The sequence below is a fragment of the Rhineura floridana genome, chromosome 3 (genome assembly GCF_030035675.1).
Source record: "Rhineura floridana isolate rRhiFlo1 chromosome 3, rRhiFlo1.hap2, whole genome shotgun sequence".
In the NCBI taxonomy this organism is placed as follows: domain Eukaryota; kingdom Metazoa; phylum Chordata; class Lepidosauria; order Squamata; family Rhineuridae; genus Rhineura; species Rhineura floridana.
The window spans coordinates 30,969,596-30,991,459 of record NC_084482.1 but is presented as its reverse complement, the minus strand read 5'-3'; the positions used below and the strand labels follow the sequence as shown (position 1 = coordinate 30,991,459).

Genomic DNA, 21,864 nt, shown 5'->3' with positions numbered 1-21,864 from the left:
AAAAAACCATTCATTAATTCAGAACATAAATTAATCTGTCCCAATCTTGTAGGCCTGCCTGAACAGCCAGGTCTTCAAGGCTCGGCGATAGCTGGACAGGGAGGGAGCATGTCTGAGATCGAAAGGGAGAGAGTTCCAGAGGGTGGGGGCCACAACAGAGAATGCCCTCTCTCTGGTCCGCACCAGCCTAGCTGTTCTCACCGGTGGGACCGAGAGAAGGTCTTGCGAGGCTGATCTCGTCAGGCGGCACAATCGGTGATTCTGGAGGCGTTCCTTCAGATATACTGGGCCGAAACCGTATAGGGTTTTAAAGGTCAACACCAACACCTTGAATTGGGCCCAGTAGACAACTGGTAGCCAGTGAAGATCTAATAACACTGGGGTGATATGATCCCAGCGACGGCTATGCGTAATCAAGCGTGCCGCCGCGTTCTGTACCAGCTGTAATTTCCGGACCGTTTTCAAGGGTAACCCCACGTAGAGCGCATTGCAGTAGTCTAAGCGAGAGGAGACCAGGGCATGTATCACCTGAGGGAGCAGGTGAACAGGAAGATAGGGACGCAGTCTCCGTATCAGATGTAATTGATACCAAGCTGCCCGGCTCACTGCTGTAATCTGAGCCTCCATGGACAGCTGGGAGTCAAGTATGACCCCAAGACTGCGGACCTGGTCCTTCAGGGGTAAACTTACCCCATCAAGCATCAGGTCAGTAATTCCTAACTTCCTTTTATCTCCCACAAGTAATACCTCAGTCTTGTCGGGGTTTAGCTTCAGCCTATTCTCTCCCATCCATCCACTTACGGATTCTAGGCACTTGGACGTGGTATTCACAGCCAACTCCGGTGAGGACTTAAAGGAGAGATAGAGCTGAGTGTCATCTGCGTACTGATGGCACTGCAACCCAAAACTCCTGATGATTGCTCCCAGCGGTTTCACATAGATGTTGAATAGCATGGGAGAGTGCCACCCTGTGGCACTCCACAATGAAGAGGCCAAGGGTCTGAAACCTCATCTCCCAATGCCACCCGTTGCTGCCTATCCGAGAGATAGGAACGGAACCACTGCAGGACAGTGCCTCCTATTCCTAATCCCTCTAGGCGGTTTAAAAGGATACCGTGGTCAACGGTATCGAAAGCCGCTGAGAGGTCCAGGAGGACAAGGAAGGTGTATTCACCCCTATCCAATGCCCTCCGCATATCATCTATCAGAGCGACCAAGGCTGTTTCCGTTCTAGGAGAACCCCCAAGCTATGAACCTGCTCCTTCAGGGGGAGTGCAACCCCATCCAGGACAGGTTGGACATCCACCATCCGGTCAGAAGAACCACCCACTAGCAGCATCTCAGTCTTGTCTGGATTGACCCTCAGTTTATTAGCCCTCATCCAGTCCATTGTTGCAGCCAGGCACCGGTTCAGCACATTGACAGCCTCACCTGAAGAAGATGAAAAGGAGAAATAGAGCTGCGCGTCATCAGCATACTGATGGTAGCACACTCCAAAGCTCCAGATGACCGCACCCAACGGTTTCATGTAGATGTTGAACAGCATGGGGGACAGAACTGACCCCTGCGGAACCCCATACTGGAGAGTCCAGGGTGCCGAGTAATGTTCCCTAAGCACCACCTTGTTTATTCTTCTGGTTAGTTTTCTTCTTCAACAAACAACAACATTAACAAAACATGCACATGGATTTTTGAATGGTTAACTATTTCAGTTTTCAGATCAATGTAAAGTTATTTAAAAAATAAAATGTAGTCTATTTCAACCAAGTCAACATGAGAAACTTAAAATATTGGGTGGTACAGTTAACTCAGTCTTCTTCACCTTTGATTGTCTGGAAAAGAAACACAAGCTTTCCTGCTTTTTCATTTCCCAACTTATTTCTCAATTTAGAATGAATTCCAAAGGAAGAAAAAAATCTCTCTACATCTGCAGAAGAGGCTACTGCTGTTAAGAACTGGATTAGGATTACCACTTCAGTGGTCTCCTCCTTGTTCAGATTTGCGCCATCTCCCAAAATTCTGTATTCGTTAACCTCTACCTTTGCACTTAGAGGCAAAGCCGAGAGAGATGGAGAGGGAGGGAGGGAGAGAGAGATGGGTTTGGTTTTAAATTTAAACCATTAATTTTTATCAGCCTTGGTTCTGCAGTGGATTCATTGTCTTGTTTTGGTGGTGAAAGCAGCACAGTGTTGTTTCTGGCATTACTTCACGGTGCTATTGAACTCTGCAAATCTTTCTTGAATATACTTTTTTTTACCATTCTGCAACTCAGCAGTCCTGGTTGCAGGATTTTGGATGCCCTCGGGTTCAGCTCCCTTAACCCAGGAGAGGTGGGACATACAAACTGAGAATTCTCTTAGGCTGTATGTGATCTCTGGGGATACTCTCTGCAAAGTGCAGATGGTAGCACTGGGCCCTCTGCTGGTTTTGGAGCCGTGGCAAAAGCCAAACTGTCATCCTCTAGAACTACCTCTCTAGACCAGAGTGGTGTAAGGGAGCAAAGATCCAAAGTGTATTCTTTAGTTGGTCAGTGTTCATCTGTTTGCTTGATTTGGCTTTGCAGCATATGGGAATGAACAAACTGATGCTTACTCTAGCTCTAACTTCAGCAGGATTTGCGGGGCTTGATCATAGACTGCTTTGAGAGTGCTCTACAAAAGCTAGATGGACTACATTTAACCTGGCCTTCCATGGGTTTTTAACAGAACAAATACATGTTGACTGACATGATATTAATCCTTGGTCATCTGACAATTGAATTTTGAATTGAAACTTTATTTCAGGCATTGTCTTAATACCAAGAGGCAAGTGTATAGAAGTATATACCTATAGTAACAAAAATATGAAACAAACTGATATTTCACAGAAATTGTATAAAACTAAAAACGTTATACTGGTGGAGATGCCTGCAGTTACAGCATCTGAAGAGGTTACTACACAACAAGGTATGTTTCCTTGCTCTACACAGTACAGCTAATGCAGTCACATAAGGCTAATTGCAAGGAAGGGGTGAGCACAGAGGTTCTGCAGAGAGAGGAGGAAAGCAGGGGTATCTAATCTAAAAAGAAATGTTTTGTTTCTGTGGGTAGCCTGACTCCTGCAAAGCTCAAAGCAAAGAACCCTAATTCTTTCTTTGGCTATCAGATGACACTGTGATGCAATAGAAGGTAGGCCACAGATACACACACGAATGGGGGGGAATCTTGGGTTCATGGAGTATTTGACCATAGCTAGATGATTGATGTGGCATCCCATTGTTACAGGATCTCTTCTGAAAACAATTAAGCATTGCAGTTGTCGTGCATTCTCACAGCTTCTGCCCTAAACTTCAGTTCTCATGGTTGGTTCCAAGCAGTCAGAAAATATTACACCTATACTGTATCAGGTGCTCTAGTTGCCATTGAGTTCCAATTTAAAAAGCAGGTGTCAGGCTTTAAAGTCTTTAAAGACCAGGTTACATGAAGAATAGTCTTCACTGATACCACCCTTTGCTTTTCAGGCCCTGCTTATATGCCCACCTCTGAGAACAACCAGGTTAGGAAAGTGGTGGCCCTGCATTTGTGGAACTCTTCCAACTGAAGATCAGACAGATGTTTTTAAGTGGCCTTTGAAACTTATGCAGAAATTTGAGATGCTGATTTATTCTGATGATACTATATGATCTTACTGGACTATGCTAGCTATTTTACTACGGGTTGTTTTAAGGTTGTATTTATATACTGCTATTTATGTTATTTAGTGTGTGTATATATATGTTTGTACCTTGTGAGAAAAACTAATCTTACCTCTTCACTCCTAGCAATCCTGCTAGCACAAGGAATGGTGCCACTTTCTAAATTTGGAGAGAAGCAGAGTTACAGCATATTTTTTGACATGGAAGTCACGTTCAGACATTTGCGTCAACATATGAAGGCTCACACTGCAGGCAGGGACAGGGCACACATGCAGGCCCTGCTCTCAGTGTCCCTGGGTGCATGGGTGTTTTTTAGTATGAAGGTCTGAAGGGGATTTCTAAGTGCATACTGCTGAATATGCTTAGAAAACTCTCTGTGATTAGGAACCCTGTATTATCAGGGTTTCCCACTGCAGAGAGATTCCTAAGCATGTTCAACAGAACACCTTACCATTAGACATGCACCCAGGGACATTTGGTGTGGGGAGTGCATGTGTGCCCATGTCCCCACTCACAGTTTGAGCCTTCAGCTCAATTTGTAGTCTGCCATTCAGAACGGTGTTAAGAGAGCTTTGGATTTGGGTACCTAAAGATCACCACCTATCCTGTGAGGAGATGCTGGAGAAGTCCTCCCATCCTCCCTGCCATTTGAAGCTATATTGGTGGTTACCAGGAATAAGGTTTTTTTCCCCACGTATGGTGCCTCATATTTGGAATGCATTCCCCAGAGATGCTAATCTAATACCAGCCATAAATCAGGGTGTATATACTCCAAATAAAATATAATAGTTTGCCTAGGCATTCCTTTTTATTTTTTGGGGGGGGAGTTTTAGCCATTCTGTCGTTTCTTTCTGTTGGCTGTTGTTGATTTGTTGTTCTAATATTTTATACCGAATCTTATTGTACTTCTGCTTTACTATTTTAAAACTATATGCATCCCTGGTAATTTTCTACCAAAGGGTGGCTTATAAATTTACCAAATTGCTTTTAATTTTGAAAAGCTTACTGTGAACTGAGTTGGGGGTTTGAAGATGTCTGTATTTGTTCTAAACCCTGCTTTGTGGCAGTGCTGAAATATAGTGTCCAGTTGCCGGGGAGGGGGGTAATGAGAGAAGCAAAGTTGAGCTGGGTCTTCATCATCTTGTGTCTTAGCAAGAGATATGTTTGGTATCTGATGAAATGAGTGTCATTTCACTTCAGCAGGAATGCATACTGGATAGATCTCTTGAGCAAGAATAAAGTTTCATTCGGAGGCTCTGAAGCTTTGTTAGGCTTGTTTAAACAGCTTCTTTTGGGGTTGGGTCTGACTAGGAGCAGAATGTCAGATACAGGCATGCCAAATATAATTCACAACAAGCTTGCGTTACACCTTTCTTCCAGTGCATCTTTAGACATTTTATCAGAACTGTGGATAAAAGATCTTGATCACATGAACTTTATTGTGTCCAATCCAGCGATTTTTCTTTTAGTTAAGCAGACTATATGTTTTACTTTATCAATGATATCTCTGTCCTACTTCCCATTTAACTGCTACAAAAGTATGGTCTGCATTTTGCTTTTGTTCAGTTATTTCTTTTATTAGGCTTGCCCAAACATTCCCAGTTGCCCTCTGAATCATTCTGTGAAAAGAACTTGTACTGGCCTCTTAAGTACCAGTTGGATTCTGAACATTCTCCAAGGTGAAATAATTGTAATAGTACTCAGTTTTCTTTTGCTTTTATTGTCATGAGAAGATTGTTTCCCCTGTCACTAGTCAGAACTTGAAGTGCTAGAACTGCACAAGTTGCTTTCTAAATCAGGTTTTTGCTGGCTTCCCCTAAGTTTCCTTCTGCCCTGAAGGGGCTAAGACTGACATACCTCTTTCATGTAAAAGCACCAACTTTGACAAGCAGGGCTGCATTGTCACTGTGGCTCATTCGAGTTGCCAGTACAAGGTGTTCCAGGCAAGCAAGGATTTCATAATATCTCACTGCCAATTTGAACAACAGCAGCAATTATTATTATTATTTTAACACTTACAAAATGCCTGAAGTTTTCTGAGACCCATACAGACAAGACAATCCCTGCCCTCAGGCTCACAGCTGAAAAGACACAAAAGAAAAGGAAAATGGAATAGAAAGGGGAGAGGAAAACTAGCACTGGAGCAGCTTCTTCTTTCCTGGCCGTTTGAAGGGGCCAGACTGGGTTTCCTCTTATCATGATGTTCTGCCTAGGAGGCAGGGGTGCAGCCTCTTACAGAAAATAGTTTCTATTAAATATTAGACATGCCTTTATAACACAGGTGTCCATCTGGGTTGCTGCCTGACCTAACATTTGAGCTAGGTCTTTTTGCCAGTGGCAGGGAATGTATTCTCTTCAGCTCTGCAGAGATATTATCATCTCTGGCTATGTATAGCCCAGGAGCATTCTGGTAGATCAGATGCAGATGTTTCTAAAATGACTTTTCAGATTGCAGAGTGCCTGCTGTTTAGTTCTTATTTTGTTTTTAGTTTTCTATAAATATGATTGGATTTTTTAATTGATTGCAAACTATTTTGGACTTTTTTTTAGGAAATAAGGAAAAATCTGTAGCATTTACAAATCCTACATACGGAAGTTACAAGCATTGTCCAGTAATGATCTGACTCTGTTTCCTCCCTAAGTGTCAGTTGCCCTTATTCAGCATGACACACAGACTGTGCCAATAACAGTGATGGGTTTTTTGTCCAAATTGCTACATTTTATGTTATTTATGAGATTTTTAGACTGCTTTTCACCAAAGGTCCCAAAGTGATTTCAAAGAACGAAAATACAGATTAAACCAAATACAATTTGAGATCAAAACAAACAGTATAAACAATACAGAATAAAGAGTAGGGCAACCAAAAATCCCAAGGCAAGCTATTCCAAAATATGGACTGTAACACAAATCCCTGTTCTAGTTGGTACTTCTTATCTGAGGAACATTTACTCCCCATTTCCACACATTAAACCACTTATAAGGTAAGCTGCTATCTGGTCCCAGCCTTACAGCATGTTGAAGAGGGATCATAGAAAACCTTTTAAAGCTACTCCAGTACACTTGCACTAAACACTGGCAACTCTACTTCTGGCCAAGAAGCTTTTGTAAACTGGAAGAGAGTTGGTTCAGTGGCATTGATGGACAACAAGTGACTTAATAAAAGTATGCTTAGGCAAGCAGGTTGGGGTAAATTTTTGTTTATGAGAAATATAAAGGACTTGGAAGCCCTTTTCCTACTAGGTAATCTTATCATAGTGGGCACTTCAGCAGGGAAATAAAATCAAAAGCGTATGTAAGAAAATTGCATTATATTTGGGCTAGAGGGTATCCTGATCTTAGTGCACTGTTTGATTCCCATGGTTTACATGTGGGCCAAACCTTTATGTGATGCAGCGTGAAGTAGTTGTTTCAAACAACAGATTCTATTTATTTATTAATTTACTTAAGTATTTGATTTATATCCTGCCCTTCCTCCCAGTAGGGGCCCAGGGCGGCAAACAAAAGCACTAAAAACACTCTAAAACATCATAAAAACAGACTTTAAAATATATTACAACAAAACATCCTTAAAAACATATTAAAACAAAACATCTTTTTAAAAAATCTTTAAAAACATATTAAAAAGGAATTCCAACACAGACGCAGACTGGGATAAGGGCTCTACTTAAAAGGCTTGTTGAAAGAGGAAGATCTTCAGTAGGCGCCGAAAAGAAAACAGATGGTGCCTGTCTAATATTTAAGGGGAGAGAATTCCAAAGGGTAGGTGCCATAACACTGAAGGTCCACTTCCTATGTTGTGCGGAATGGACCTCCTTGATAAGATGGTATCTGCAGGAGGCCCTCAGCTGCAGAGCATAGTGATTGACTGGGTATGGTCTTTCAGGTATCCTGGTCCCAAGCTGTATAGGGCTTGATACACCAAAACCAGGACCTTGAACTTTTAAAGGGGTTTCATGTTCATTCCTCCATCCTCTGTATGGTAGAAAACAATCCCAGTCCAAGATGAGTGGGAGATGAGCTTCACATTTTTGCAGTTTGTTCCAAAATATCTCATTCCTGGCCTTCAATGTTTCTAAGACAGGGATCGGAAACCTCCAGGCCAAATTAGGCCCTCCAGGCCACCTAATTTGACCCACAAGGCCATTTTTTGTGACCACATCATATGACATCAGGTGCAGAATAGGTAAAGCAGCAGCTGCCAACGAACAGTCGGGAGTGTATGGCTTAGAGTGCATTCCTGATTATTCCTTTGTAGCAGGATTTGCATTTGGTGCTGTTTAAATTCAGTACCAAATGCAATCCCTGCTGCTTTCCAGTAGGATCAGATTCACCCGATGTTGTATTTAATCAGATGACTGACAGTTGGGCAGCCCTGCAGAGAGGGCAATTTGTGGTTTCCCATCCTTGACCTGAGATGTTCTCTGCTCTGTCCAGTGCTCCTGTTCCTCATTGGTACTGTCTCTTTCCTATGTCTGACAACCTTTGTGTAGCTCTGGGACAAGAAACTATGCGTCTGAGGTTTGTTTGGATTTCAGTCTCCCAGATAACTTCTAAAACTTTGCGATATTACTAATTATCAGGTGGCCCTATCATACATGCAGAAAAATAGGAAAAATCAGCTACCATGGCGCATAACTGACTTGCAGTTTTTAATTTGTGGTTTTTCTTTTCACATGCTTTTTTTTCTACAGTAACATGAAAAACTAACATTTCCCTCTCCAACCTAGTACAGTTTCTAGTAGAGAGTGCTGGGCCCACACAGGTGCTGGAGTGAACAACACAAGTGAAATACAGATTGAAAAGACTTCAAATTAGGCCTCATATGCAGTTAACAGTAAAGCAGTTATTATAGGCAAGGTGTAAAATATGCCTAAAATCAAATGCTTGCTCGCCATGGACAGCTGTTTTGGTCCATTCATGCATATAACATGAACTAAAAAAATCAGCAGCTCCAGCCAATGGGTATTCAGAGTGCTGTACTTATTTAGCATGATGGTCTAGACGTTTGTGGTAAAGAACAGGACATATTTGTATCGTCTATTTAGTATGCCAAGCAGAGCGACCACTGTGAAAGGGATTAGCCCATCAAGCAGATACTGGTCAGGAATTGCTACAAGTTTAGTAGTGTACTGATAACATGGAAGGAATGATGGACAAATTAATGCCTTGGCTTAAAACTCCTTCCCGTGGTTATTGGATATATAAAATGGGATGATTACATGTTTGCCTCCTTGTGAGGAGATAATACAAGCAGAATCCCAGTGGTTGAATTCTTAAAATAGAAAAATTTGATATTGACAATCCCAATTTAACTTTAAAACAATTGCTTGTTTCCATGCACTGGCTGGTCTCCTAAAGCCTGTTTTAGTCATTTTAAGGTGTTTAAGTAAATGTAAATGTACTGCCTTCAAGTCGATCCCGACTTATGGCGACCCTATGAATAGGGTTTTCATGGTAAGCGGTATTCAGAGGGGGTTTACCATTGCCTTCCTCTGAGGCTGAGAGGCAGTGACTGGCCCAAGGTCACCCAGTGAGCTTCATGGCTGTGTGGGGATTTAAACTCTGGTCTCCCTGGTCGTAGTCCAACACCTTAACCACTAAGTAGTAACATGGATTTGACTGAATATATAGTCAAAAGGAGAAATAAACCAAATGAAATTATCCTTAATGGCAGCTTTTATGCCATTTTTATCAGTATTTGTTTGTTTCTTTAGTAAATGTCTATTCCAAAGGAAGGAAGCTATATTTAACTTCTTCTCCTTAGGGCTTCACCCCCACCCACACCACAGCTTGACATTTTATGTTGTATCTGCACTTGCTGGAAGCCCAGGAAGAGGAAACCAGAAAATGTTGCTGTTATTTCTTATCACTTCAATTTAATCTTGTCCCAGGCTTGAACTAAACCAAAGAGAATCTGTTCACAGATTTTCATTTGTTGATGGAATCAATCACTTAATGACTATGTAAAGGCAGTGCACTCTTCCCTTAACTAAACTTGGGAGGGGAAGTGCCTGCTGTGTTATCTCTAGGTGTTCATATGCTCAGTGAGCTTTTGAGGATGCAACACAGCTGGCTGCCAAAAAATGATTACCGAAAGACCATCACAATCTAAACCTTAGTTGAGTTGTCTGAATTTTCATATTAAAATGAGGTCTCCCTCTCAAAATGTTTAATGCATAGGATCTCTCTTCATTTTGGAACAGTGAAGTCTTTTTGTCTTCAATTTCCTTTTTCCAGTCCCAAAATAGAAAGGATATCTGCCTGTGCCAGACAGCAAGGCTGAAGAACTAATCTATGTTTATCTCTTGTGAACTACTCTTGAGAGGAAAACTTTATTTTTAACTTCTTCTGTTATTTTATAACTGGCTCTTCTTAACAGCTTACCTCATATAACTCTTAGCCCAAGTCAAAATCATAGTTAGTGGGATCTTCTTACCTTGTAATGCAACAAGTAGCCTGTCGCTTTATGGTCCAGTTTGAGGAGGAAACTAAGAAAGCCGTATCCAGTTGAAACTGCAAGGAATATACGAGACCTTAATGTAATTACAAGATTGGTATTTGGCCAGTACCAGACCTTAAATATTTCTCTTGCAAGCCAGTCCAGTGCTATGCTAGAGCTTTTGCTACCGTGCTGATAGAAGGGAGTGTCTGCCTACTCATCATTGCTTCCTACAGCATCTTGGATATTTCCTTAGAACCTTCAAGGTTTGACCTGGCCCTGATCCTGCTTAGGTGGTCAAATGTCTTCATGGCCTGTGAAGCAATTCTGAACTGACCTGACAGTGTGAAAACGTCTTTATAAGGTTTAGAGGAGGGTTGGGTTTTTTTGTTAAGAGTAGGAAATAGTTAATCGCAAACTTTTCTTTTTTAAAGTTGCTTCTAACTTTGCCTTGAACTCTGTACAACAGGTATGTACATGCTCTTTATTCCCCTGGGGAAACAGGATCTGATGACAGTTGTTAGATGGTATGCTTATTAAGTGCACCCACCCTTCTCCTTGACATTATTAAATTCATCCTTGCTGTTTGGGGATTTGGCTGCATTTTTTTTCCAGGCACCTTGAGAGAGGAACAATTTCTGCTTGGAGGCTTGAGATGTGAAAATTGGCAACTGTTTATGTTTGAATAAAGAGTAGAATGCAGTCTTTATCCCACAGCATAGCAAGTGGCTATTGCCTCGTAGAAAACAAATGGTATTGTATATCTTCGAGATTTAGGATGGAATTTTGTGCATTCTTGGTGAATAGGTGTTCTCAAACTTGCATTTGCTGAGATACAATGAGTGCAAGGTGGGAAGATTTGTGAAGAGTTGTAGAGTAGAGGGGTTGTAATTCATTCTATGTATGTCCTTTCTTCAAAAATCCCTCCACCCCCTGAAATCAGTAAATCAGGTTATTTTCTGGTGTTTGGCCTTGTTAAGAGGGTAACAGATCAAGATGTCCTGGGATGCATTTACATGAGAGAAATTGGTGGGGCCTTGCCAATTCTCTGTAAATCCACATCCCCTTCTTCCTTGTAACATGATTCTGCCCTCATAATGAAATTTGCAAATAATAATGACATTTATATAATGCTTTAGGCTCCAGTTCAACACACACTTACCTTGGAGTAAGCCCTACTGAATATAGTGGGACTTACTTTTGCATAGGATTGCACTGTAAAGGTGTTCAAAGCTTTTCACAAATGAAAATCCTATCCCTATCCTCCAAGCCATAGTTTGGAGTATCAGGGAGGTGTTATGAAGTCATGCACTCCCTTCTCTTGCACACCAATTCCATCTTCTGTTTGATTTTCTTCCGACCGCAGTTTGCTATGACATTGAATCAGGCAAGCACTAACTTCTAATTAGTGGTTTGAAGTTGGTTAGCAGTTGTTTGTTTAATTCAGAAGTCACAGCAAACTATAGTTGGAGAAAACCTGACAATGAAGAAGAGAACTGATATTCAATCCAGTTGTTCAGTGCCTAACAGTAAATGAACCTGTCCTTTTCAGGGGTGGACAGTGGGATGTTTTTTTTGTTTTTAATGGGAGGTGTTTTGCATTATAGTACGTTGATTTTTTTTATTTATTCCAGTTGAATTCTCAACAAAGGTACTGTATCTCAGCAGATTTGCTTCTCTTGGCCTTAGAGGCAGTCTGTTGGAACATAAATTAGCTGAAATAATGTTTTGACAGTCAGTGTCCAGCATTGGACATTCATTATTGCAATATTAGCATGGGATATTCCAATATTGCAATAGGTGAGATATCTTGCAGTTGACTGATTAAGTTAGATGAACTAGCATTTATTTCCAGTATTCCACACATGAATTGGGAAATTGCAACCGTTTGAGAGATGATTCTCAAAACTGATTTTACTGAACAGTCCTTAAGTATGGTGTATTTTCTGTGAAGAGTAGCTATGAGTGTCAGGGTCTCTTATTCCTGATGGCAATTGAGTTCCTCATATAGAATTATAGGGATTAGGAACTAAATGAGTAATTCTTTTATGGGCTTAAGCAAATGGGAACTCTAAAATAACAGTAAATGGCAGGCATGTAGTCTTGGCCTATTTGTGTTCCAGGTGTTCTAAAGTCAGTTCTATCTCAGTGAAAGTTTGGGGCAACCTGGAGGCCCATCTCAAAGGCAGTGGGGCTACATAACCACATAAGAAGAGCCCTCCTGGACAAGTCTAGTGGCTCATCTAGTCCACCATCCTGTTCCCACAGTGGCCAACCAGATGCCCATGGGAAGCCCACAAGCAGGACCTGAGTGCAAAAGCACTCTCCTCCTGCAGCCATCAGCAACTGGTTTTCAGAAGCATACTGCCTCACTATGGTAGCAGAGCACAGGCATCATGGCCAATAGCCATTGATAGCCACAGTTGTGCTTCTCCTGGGAGTTTGTTAAAGAGGTTTCTTTTTCTGTGTTTCTTTAGCTTTATTGTGTGAGTGCAATGATTGCAACCAAGACAACACCACATGTGAAACGGATGGCGCCTGCATGGTCTCAATAACAAATGTGAATGGACTGATGCATCATGTCCGAACCTGTATCCCTAAAGCAAAGCTGATTCCTGCTGGAAAACCCTTCTTCTGCCTGAGTTCAGAAGATGTGCGCAACACCCATTGCTGCTACTCTGACTACTGTAACAAAATTGATCCTATAGTACCCAGTGGTAAGTAAGTTGAAGAAACGAGTGCAGCTTGGGTCTCTCCAGGCAATTAAAAAAACACTGTGCTGTACATAGTAGTCTCAGTCCAGCACCAGTATTTTTAATTTTATATTGCCAGCTCAAAAGCTCATGGTGGTATTTTATTTTTGCTTATTTCATTGGTTTTTTTAAATTACTAAAACTTATTGACCATTCTTCAGAAATGGCTCTCAGAGCAATAGCACAACATCTATTTCCCACATAAGGTGATGAGATAACTGTGCTGTTAATTTACAACTCATTTTCTTTCTTTCTTTGGAAATTCAGCTGGATGGATGAGCATACTGTGTTCTGAAATGGTGGGGTATAGGTGGATGGTGTAGCATTACCCTTTTTTGAGACTGGTAGAGGAGCACATCATTTTTAAAAGTTTTATGTAATAGAAATCCACAAAATAAGGTGGGGAAATGGTTTTGCTGTCACTAATGACATTGAGGATCATAGCCAATACATACCCATGACTCCTATACAACCACATTCCATATTTAGCAAAGTCAAAAGTAACAGATATGTTATTTGGAAAACCATTTTCTTGGTGACAATATATTGGAGCTCCAGTAAGGGGGAAATGCAGTTGCCCACACATAGAAGCCAGCCTCAAGGGAAAATATTTAGGTCTCTTGTGTCAAATGGACAACAGCCATATAAAGAAGCAGATTGGTTGGGTTTATTAAATGTATAGTGCTTCCCACTACAAAAAGTCATGAAGCGATTTACAACCAGAATAAAAATGCAATAATAAAAGCACATAAACATATTAAACACATAATTAGAATGTAAAAAACCAATCATTGGTGCTGCCAAAATGCCTATGAAAACAAAAACGTTTGTGCCTGGCACCAAACCTATGACAAGGTTGGTGCCAGACAGGCCTCCCTGGAAAGGAGCATTCAATAGACAGGCTGCTGCTCCAGAAAAGGCCCGTTCTCTCATCACCACCCTCTGGACTTTCCTTAGAGGTGCCGCACAGAAAAAGGCCTCAGACAATGACCTCAGATGATGATCTCAGGTTCCAGGTAGGTTCAAATAGGAAAAAGGTACAATCCTTTAGGTACAGGGGTGCCAAGCTGTATAAGGCTTTAAAGGTGAAAACCAGTGGGTTGCCACTCCCTTGAGATTGGGTGATGCAAAAACCAGGTTAGAAGAAGCTTTTCATCTGGAACTTCAGTATCTGGATTCTGATAAGCATACTCAAGACACTCTATTATTAAACTTTATGATAATGGCTTGAACAGGCTAATTCAAACTGTGTCAAAAATCAAGCCGTATGATTAATAGTTCACCTACCTAGTTTTTATCTGATTTTCACCAGAAACACCCAGGAAATGAAGACTCCTGATTTTTGACTTTTCAGTTCCAGCAGAGAGAGGTTAGCCAAAGGTGGGGATTTCCCTTTTAACTTGGTCATTTCTCTTTAAGGGTTTGTGTGTGCACTTCAGAGAGACACTTAACTTTTACAGCGATATATTCCAGACATACCTGAGCCCGATACCTTTTCTTAATTGAAATTTTATTGGATTCTTTGTTTTTATTTCATATTTGTGGAATTGAATTTAATGGGCGATATCCAGTTCTATTAGTGTAAGGACTTCTGTCTGTACAACAGAACTTCCCCTGCCGTGTACCTCCTAAATCTGGTCTGAAGGTCCCCTCAGCCCTCCAGTTCAGATTGCAGGGGAGCACAAGGAAAGGAGAGGGAACGGAAGTTCCATTGTACACCCAGAAGTCCTTATACTAATGGAACTACTTTGTTGAGTACAGCCCAGTAGCTTTTGTTTTTATATTACCAGGATTTTATTTGAATTTTATTTTGGTGTTTTGACATGCATCTGTGATTACATCCTGATTCTGTGCTTATATGATGTTATCCTTTTGACTGGAAAATAATGAAATATAAATTGGGGGAAATGGGTAAAAACAGTTAGTATTATAAACCACATGGATCATGTGGAACAACCAAATAGATTGAGCACAAATATCCTACTGCTTTCCAATTAAATGACACATTCTACCATTGGGCACAATGAAAGCAATGCAGGTTTTATAGCCCTGTTCATGACCTAGTATTTGTGCATTAAATTCCTTGATTGAATATTTAGGTCCTCTCGCTTGAATGCTGACTTGCAGGCTTTAGATCAAAGGGCGGGAGTAATTTCCTATGAGGAAAGTCTACATTGTTTGGGGCTTTTTAGCTTAGAAAAAAGGTGAGTAAGGGGGGACATGACAGAGGTTTAAAAAATCATGCAAGTTGTAGAGAAGGTTTTGTCTCTCATATTACTAGAACACAGGATCGCCCAATGAAGAGTAATGGCAGGAGACAAAAGGAGGTACTTCTTCATACAACTACAGAGTTTGCTACCACAAGATATAGTAATGGCCACCAACCTTGATGGCTTTAAAAGGGAATTAGTCTTATCAATTAATTTATCTGTTATTATCTATTAGTCATGATAGCTATACAGTGCCGTGAAAAAGTATTTGCCTCCTGTCTGATTTTCTGCATTGTTGCATATTTTTGGCACTGAATGTTACCAGATCTTGAACCGAAACCTAATAGTAGAAAAAAGGGAAGCTGAGTGAACAAACACAATATTTTGATACTTATTTCATTTATTTATTAAAGAAAGTTAGGCAACACCTAATGTCCCTGTGTGAAGAAGTAATTGCCTCCCTATTAACTCAGCTCAGTGAAAGGGATTATTAGGGCCAGGTGTTTGAATACCTTGGTAAACAATCACGCCTGATTTGGACCAGCCCTGCCCAATAAAAATCTGACTAACTTTGGCTTTGCCATCAGATTGAAGTTGCCAGCACACAGGTTCCAAAGCCACATCATGCCACGATCAAAAGAAATTCCTGAACACCTCCAGAAAATAGTTGTTGATGCATATCAGTCTTGGAAGGGTTACAAAGCCATTTCTAAGGCTCTGGGCCTCCACTCAGAGCCATATTGACCAAATGGAGAAGGTTTGGTACAGCAGGAGTGGCCATCCTGCCAAAATTCCTCCGAGAGCAAAGTAAAAGTGTTCTTGCACTCGGGTCCTGCTTGCGGGCTTCCCCCAGGCACCTGGTTGGCCACTGTGAGAACAGGATGCTGGACTAGATGGGCCACTGGCCTGATCCAGCAGGCTCTTCTTATGTTCTTATGTTCTAAAAGCATCCAGGAAGTCACAAAGGACCGCAGAACAACATCCAGGGATCTGCAGGCCTCTCTTGCCTCAGCCAAGGTCAGTGTTCATGACTCCACCGTCAGAAAGACACTGCAAGCATGGGATTCATGGCACAGTAGCAAGGCGGAAACCACTACTCACTAAGAAGAACATGAATGCTCGTCTAGAGTTTGCCAAAAAGCACCTGGATGGTCCTCCAGAGTTCTGGAACAATGTTCTATGGACAGATGAGTCAAAGATGGAACTTTTTGGGCAACATGGGCCCCATTATGTCTGGCAAAAACCAAACATTGCATTCCACATGAAGAATCTCATACCAACAGTCAAGCATGGTGGTGGCGGCAGAGTCATGGTTTGGGGATGCTTTGCTGTCTGTCCATCAGCTGAAGCTAAAACGCAGCTGGGACATGCAGCAAGACAATGATCCAAGACTCACAAGCAAGTCTACATCAGAATGGTTGAGGAACAAGAAATTTAAAGTTTTGGAATGGCCTAGTCAAGGTCCAGACCTAAACCCATTGAGATGTGGCAGGACCAGCAAGGAGCAGTTCATGCTCAAAAACCCACAAATGTCACTGAGTTAAAGCAGTTCTGCATGGAGGAGTGGGCCAAAATTCCACCACAGTGCTGTGAGAGACTGATCAGGAACTACAGGAAACGTTTGGTTGCAGTCATTGCTGCTAAAGGTGGCGTAACCATGTTCTGAGTCTAAGGGGGCAATTACTTTTTCACATGGGGGCATTGGGTGTTGCTTAATTTTCTTTAATAAATAAATAAGTATCAAGATTTTGTGTTGTTTGTTTACTCAGGTTCCCTTTCTCTAATACTAGGTTTTGGTTCACGATCTGACAACATTCAGTGCCAAAAATATGCAACAATGCAGAAAATCAGACAGGGGGCAAATACTTTTTCACAGCACTGTATATTGCTTCCAAGATCAGAGGCAACTTACCCCTGAAGACCAGTTCAGATCATAGGCATCTGGTTTGCTACATTTGGATAGACAGGCCAGCAAGGCTCTTATTTGTGGAGGATAATAAATAAATGTGGGAACATCTTTGGCTCCCTCTTATGGCATCAAGTTCCATTGCAGCACATTGTTTCTGTTTCACCATAGATAGCCTGTCTACATAGCGGATTTCACAGAAAAATAACCTTTTTTTAGAACACTTGGGTCAAGGTTGATGCAGACTTACAATGGGTTGGTCTGCATGTAACGTTAAATGAAACCATGGCTCAGCGCACATGCATGAGGGTAAGAGTTCCTCTGTGAGCTAAGCCATAGTTTGACTTAGCATGTTGTCTGAAGCTGGGCTCCTGGCTTGTCTCACTCCAGACTAACCATGAGCTGTTTTTTTCCTCAGGTATGTTTGTTTATTTCATGATTAGTTTTCATAATTAGAAAGCACATTTGAATTTACACACAAATGACAAGCTGTAATTAAGGTTTGTTCTTAGGTTTATAGAGCATGGTTTGTCTGGAGGAGACAAACCACAAGACCAGTTTTGGACAACGTGCTGAGCCAAAGTGTGGTTAGCTCTGAGTAGTGCAGCAACAGCAGGACTTGAGGAGTACAGAGGCCACAATTTCTTCTCTAGGAACTGCACACTTGTGTGCTTCCATTAAGCCATGGTTTGGCTTAGTGTTATGTGCGAGTTAACTCAGTGTGTGAAGCAAAACATTTGGTTAAACTAATTAGGAAAGTTGAAGAGGGACTTTTTTTGCAATTGTGGAAGTGTGATGTTTAATACAATTAGCCTGCATATCTGCTATGGGTTCAACAGCTTTATTTTTTGTTAGGTAGACAATTGCTGCATGTTGGAGTGAAGCTTCTGCTTAAGCAAGCAGTTCCTGCCTTTCATAAAACATCCTAACAGCAAGAGCCACACCTGATAAATGTCTCTGTGCCATACAGTTGTTTAAGGCCTGGGAGACGTTGCTTTCATCAGAAGTAGGCAAATCACGTTTCTAGTATTTTTTAAAAAGTGAGAGAGTTTGAGTTTAGAGTGATAAGCAGAAAACTCTTCAGAGGGGATATAAGAGATGCTAGGTGAGTCCATGAACATAGCTTAGGGTATTTTGAAACAATGCCTGTAACCTTGTTTTGCATCAGTATTCCATTTCTAAGGTTGGAGAGAGACTGAAAGCAAGGCTCCTATTCATTTATTCTTTCTTTCGTGATTGAACCACAGTTTAGTGTTATGAGCACGAGCCTGTTCCCCCATCTTCTATTTTCAAGGGACTACACTTACTTTTAATTCAGATTAAATGACAAACCGCAGTTGATTGAAAACAGAAGGGGATGCTTCTGATCTTCTTTTGGCTGTAGTGGAAGAGGAGAACTGCATCTTACAAGCCTGAGGCTAGTTCATATAGCCAGTGTAAATTCCTGATGACCTTCTTTTCTCTCTGCTCCATACCTTCAGTCCTGGTAGTCACAGATCCTTCAATGCACTGCTAAAATAAAATTTAAAAATCATTGGATGCATATTGGTTTTCAGTTTAAAGGTGAAACATTCATTCTTTGTCTCCCCTCAAGGACATCGGAAAGATGATGCTACTCCTTCCGGCTGGGGACCTGTGGAGCTTGTGGCTGTGATTGCAGGCCCGGTCTTCCTTGTGTTTGTCATCATGATCATAGTGGTTTTTGTCTTTCACCATCACCAGCGAGTATACCACAATCGTCAGCGGCTGGACATGGAGGATCCATCTTGTGAGATGTGCCTGTCCAAGGACAAAACTCTTCAAGATCTAGTATATGATCTGTCTACCTCTGGCTCTGGCTCAGGTACAAATATCTTCCTTTTTATGCAAAGTTTTTTTAAAAAATGTTGCTAAGCTATGGTATATGCCATATCAAAATGCAGTATATTCACATTAAATCGGCTCCTCTAAAGCGATGGGATTCTGAAACCATTCTCGCCCTTGTGTTGCAATTTAAATAATAGGTGTTGAAGGCAATCATCAAGTTGCTCTTTCTGTCTGCTAAACTGGCTGCACATCTCCCCTTGAGGAGGCATTTGTTGTGAAAGAAGAAAATTCTTTCTTCAGCAAAACAAGCCCTTGGCAATTATTTTGATTATCCTCCTGTTGCACAGCAAGGGGCGGGGGGAAGGGGAAGGAAGGAAGGATGTGTCCATGCCGTACTTCCACATCAGCTGCATTAGCTACCTATGTGCCTGTCACCTTCCCAGTGTAGAATATAGTTCAAATCAGGGCTGTCACAGCTGCATTTGCTGTGTATCTTTTTTTCAGTCATAATTCTGCCCTTTGACACAACTTAGAGTATCATTTAGAGTGTTCAAAATGCTTTTCATTGTCTTGGTAACTTCTACAGTGACCATATAGGATGGATCGTCAGCATCCCCATGTTGTAGGCATGGGGCTGTGGGATGGGCAAGCCTCAAATGTGGTCTAGTGTACCCATGGCTGAGATGGGATTTGAATTCAGGATTTCTCAGTTCTCTTCTAGCCACTACATGGGACCACAGCAAACTTCAGCAAGTAACTGCTTTTCCAAGAAAATGAAGTGAAAAATGAGTTGGCTATAGGAAGGCCAGGGGCAAGAGAGGACAGGGTTCCCGCCCTTTGAAGAGGTGTGTTGGCCAGAGAATTGCATGGAAAGCTACACCTGCTGCAGTTTCCTCTTCAGCATGGCTGTTAAAGGTGCAGGAGCCCTGTTCTTTTTTGCACCTGGCCACCCTAATTGGCTTTTAGTTCTGAATGCCATTTCACCCTCGTCTCCTTTTCTGCGGGATCCTCTCCAGCACTTCTGTTCGTTACTGTATGTCCCTGCATGCTAAGTATTGGCAGTTAGCCACAGTTGTCAAGGCCTGCAGTGCACATAGGATTGCAGACTCAGAGCACCTCTTTCAGTGATATGGCTGCTCTGCTTCTGTTGAGGAGATCTGCACTTTGGATCTTAACTTTAATTTGGACTCTTGAATGCGCTGAAATCCAACTCAGACTATTCTCTCTTTTATACTAGTCCTGTCTACCATATCTCTAATTTTAGCCTTCTTTTGCTGGCAGGTTTGCCACTCTTTGTCCAGCGCACTGTGGCTCGAACAATTGTCCTGCAGGAAATAATTGGAAAGGGTCGCTTTGGGGAAGTGTGGCGTGGTCGGTGGCGTGGTGGCGATGTAGCTGTGAAAATCTTTTCTTCGCGGGAAGAACGATCCTGGTTCAGGGAAGCTGAGATCTACCAAACTGTCATGTTGCGACATGAGAATATTTTGGGGTTTATTGCTGCAGACAACAAAGGTATCGTGCTGCTTCTGTGTTCCAATAAACAAACAAGAGTTGTAGGTGTCTTGGAAGCTTTCATTGGTGTGTGATGTTCATGGAAGGTGATCATATGGCTAAAACTATTGTATTTAAAAATGTTACTTTGTGTTATCTGCAGTCTACATTATAGTTTGATGGTAATATTGAAGACTTTGTGTCTGTTGGCTGCATTGATGTGTTCATAAAAGCTTTAAGTGCTGGGAGAAAAAGTAGCAACACCGGATTTTTATCTTTGAACTGTCTTTGGTGAGAGACCAGTTTGGATAGGGCTAAAACCTCACACTGGCTCTGGCAGGGGAAGAAAAGCAGGGATGTAAAGAAACAATAAGTGGTGATACCCAGTGAGGTTGAATAAAGGAAATGCTTAGAGAAACTGGGGCTGAGGACAACACACAGGGCCTGGAACATGCGATAATGTGAACTGTCTGCAAGAAAGGGGTGAGCAAGCAGGCAAACTAGAAAGCTGGAGGATTATGGGCCATGGAGGCATATGATTATCTGTCTCTTAAGACTTTCGTAAGGGAAAATTCAGCTATGGCCGTTTCCCCCCAATATCACAGAGTTGCAATGAGAGGAAACCCCACCTGGTCAAATACTCCTTTGAAGGCAATGATAAGAGGCACAGGGATGCTCTCGGTCTTCACGTGGAAAATTAGGGAGTAGCCGTGAGGCACTGAAAGAAATGAATGTCACAAATAGATTTGAGCTAGCCAGCTATTGCAGAGGGAGGGGAGAGATCTCAGCCTTGGGCTGGGTCACTCTGGACCTAGGAGTGGGGAACCTATGGCCCTTCAGATGTTGCTGGACTACAGCTCATGCCATCCCTGACCGTTGGCCATGCTGGCTGGGGCTGACAGGAGTTGGGGTCCAACAAAATCTGGAGGGCTGCAGGTTTCCCACCCCTGCTCTTGGTAGACCAGCTCAGTTGAGTGCAAGTAATTGCAGTAGTGGACAGCAGAACAGCTTTGTCTACCTCTCTCTGTGGTAGGGGCAGCTTTGCGTTTGGAGAAGCACAGGTGCTACCGCGGCTAAGGGTGGTGGGTGAAGCAGAGAGCAATCAGCACCTTGTCTCACCTCCTTCTTTCATAGGGACTTCAGTCACAGCCTTTGGCCTCTAACTGGTAACTGTTATATGAAAGATGAACTGGTCACATTAACATAGTTTGAATATGTGAGAAGTTCAAATGTATGATGCTAGGACATTTCCCATGCATCATGTCACATTCTCCCTTGGAAAGGCAATACATTCAGCTTGTTCAAATAACTCCCTTCACAAAACTGATTTTATTACAGGCTAGCATATAAGTTCCTGTTCTTGGGCCCTCAGAAGGGATTAACCTCTCAAGCTGTGAGGGCTCCTGCCTTTTGACCTTCACCAGCTTTTAGTTTTGTGATTGGCTCATTTATTCTTTTTTTCTGTGAAAGTGAACATCAGGCATTATTCAGGGAAAGCCTCTCTTCGGATGGCTTGAGGCTAAGTAAGCCCTCGGACTTCATTAATGTTTAGGTCATCTGGCTTCCTCCATTATGTTCAAACTGT

The 21,864-nt window shown here is 42.0% G+C and overlaps 1 protein-coding gene across 2 annotated transcripts in view; it reads left to right on the top strand.

Annotated features, from left to right (window-relative positions):
• The window catches only part of ACVR1B (activin A receptor type 1B), a 41,676-nt gene that overhangs the window by 9,512 nt on the left and 10,300 nt on the right, over positions 1–21,864 (top strand). For both annotated transcript variants that reach the window (XM_061615217.1, XM_061615218.1), the window contains exons 2-4: positions 12,591–12,830; positions 18,577–18,825; positions 20,070–20,300. In XM_061615217.1, the coding sequence (XP_061471201.1) occupies positions 12,591–12,830; positions 18,577–18,825; positions 20,070–20,300 (720 nt within the window). The remainder of the gene's footprint in view (positions 1–12,590; positions 12,831–18,576; positions 18,826–20,069; positions 20,301–21,864) is intronic.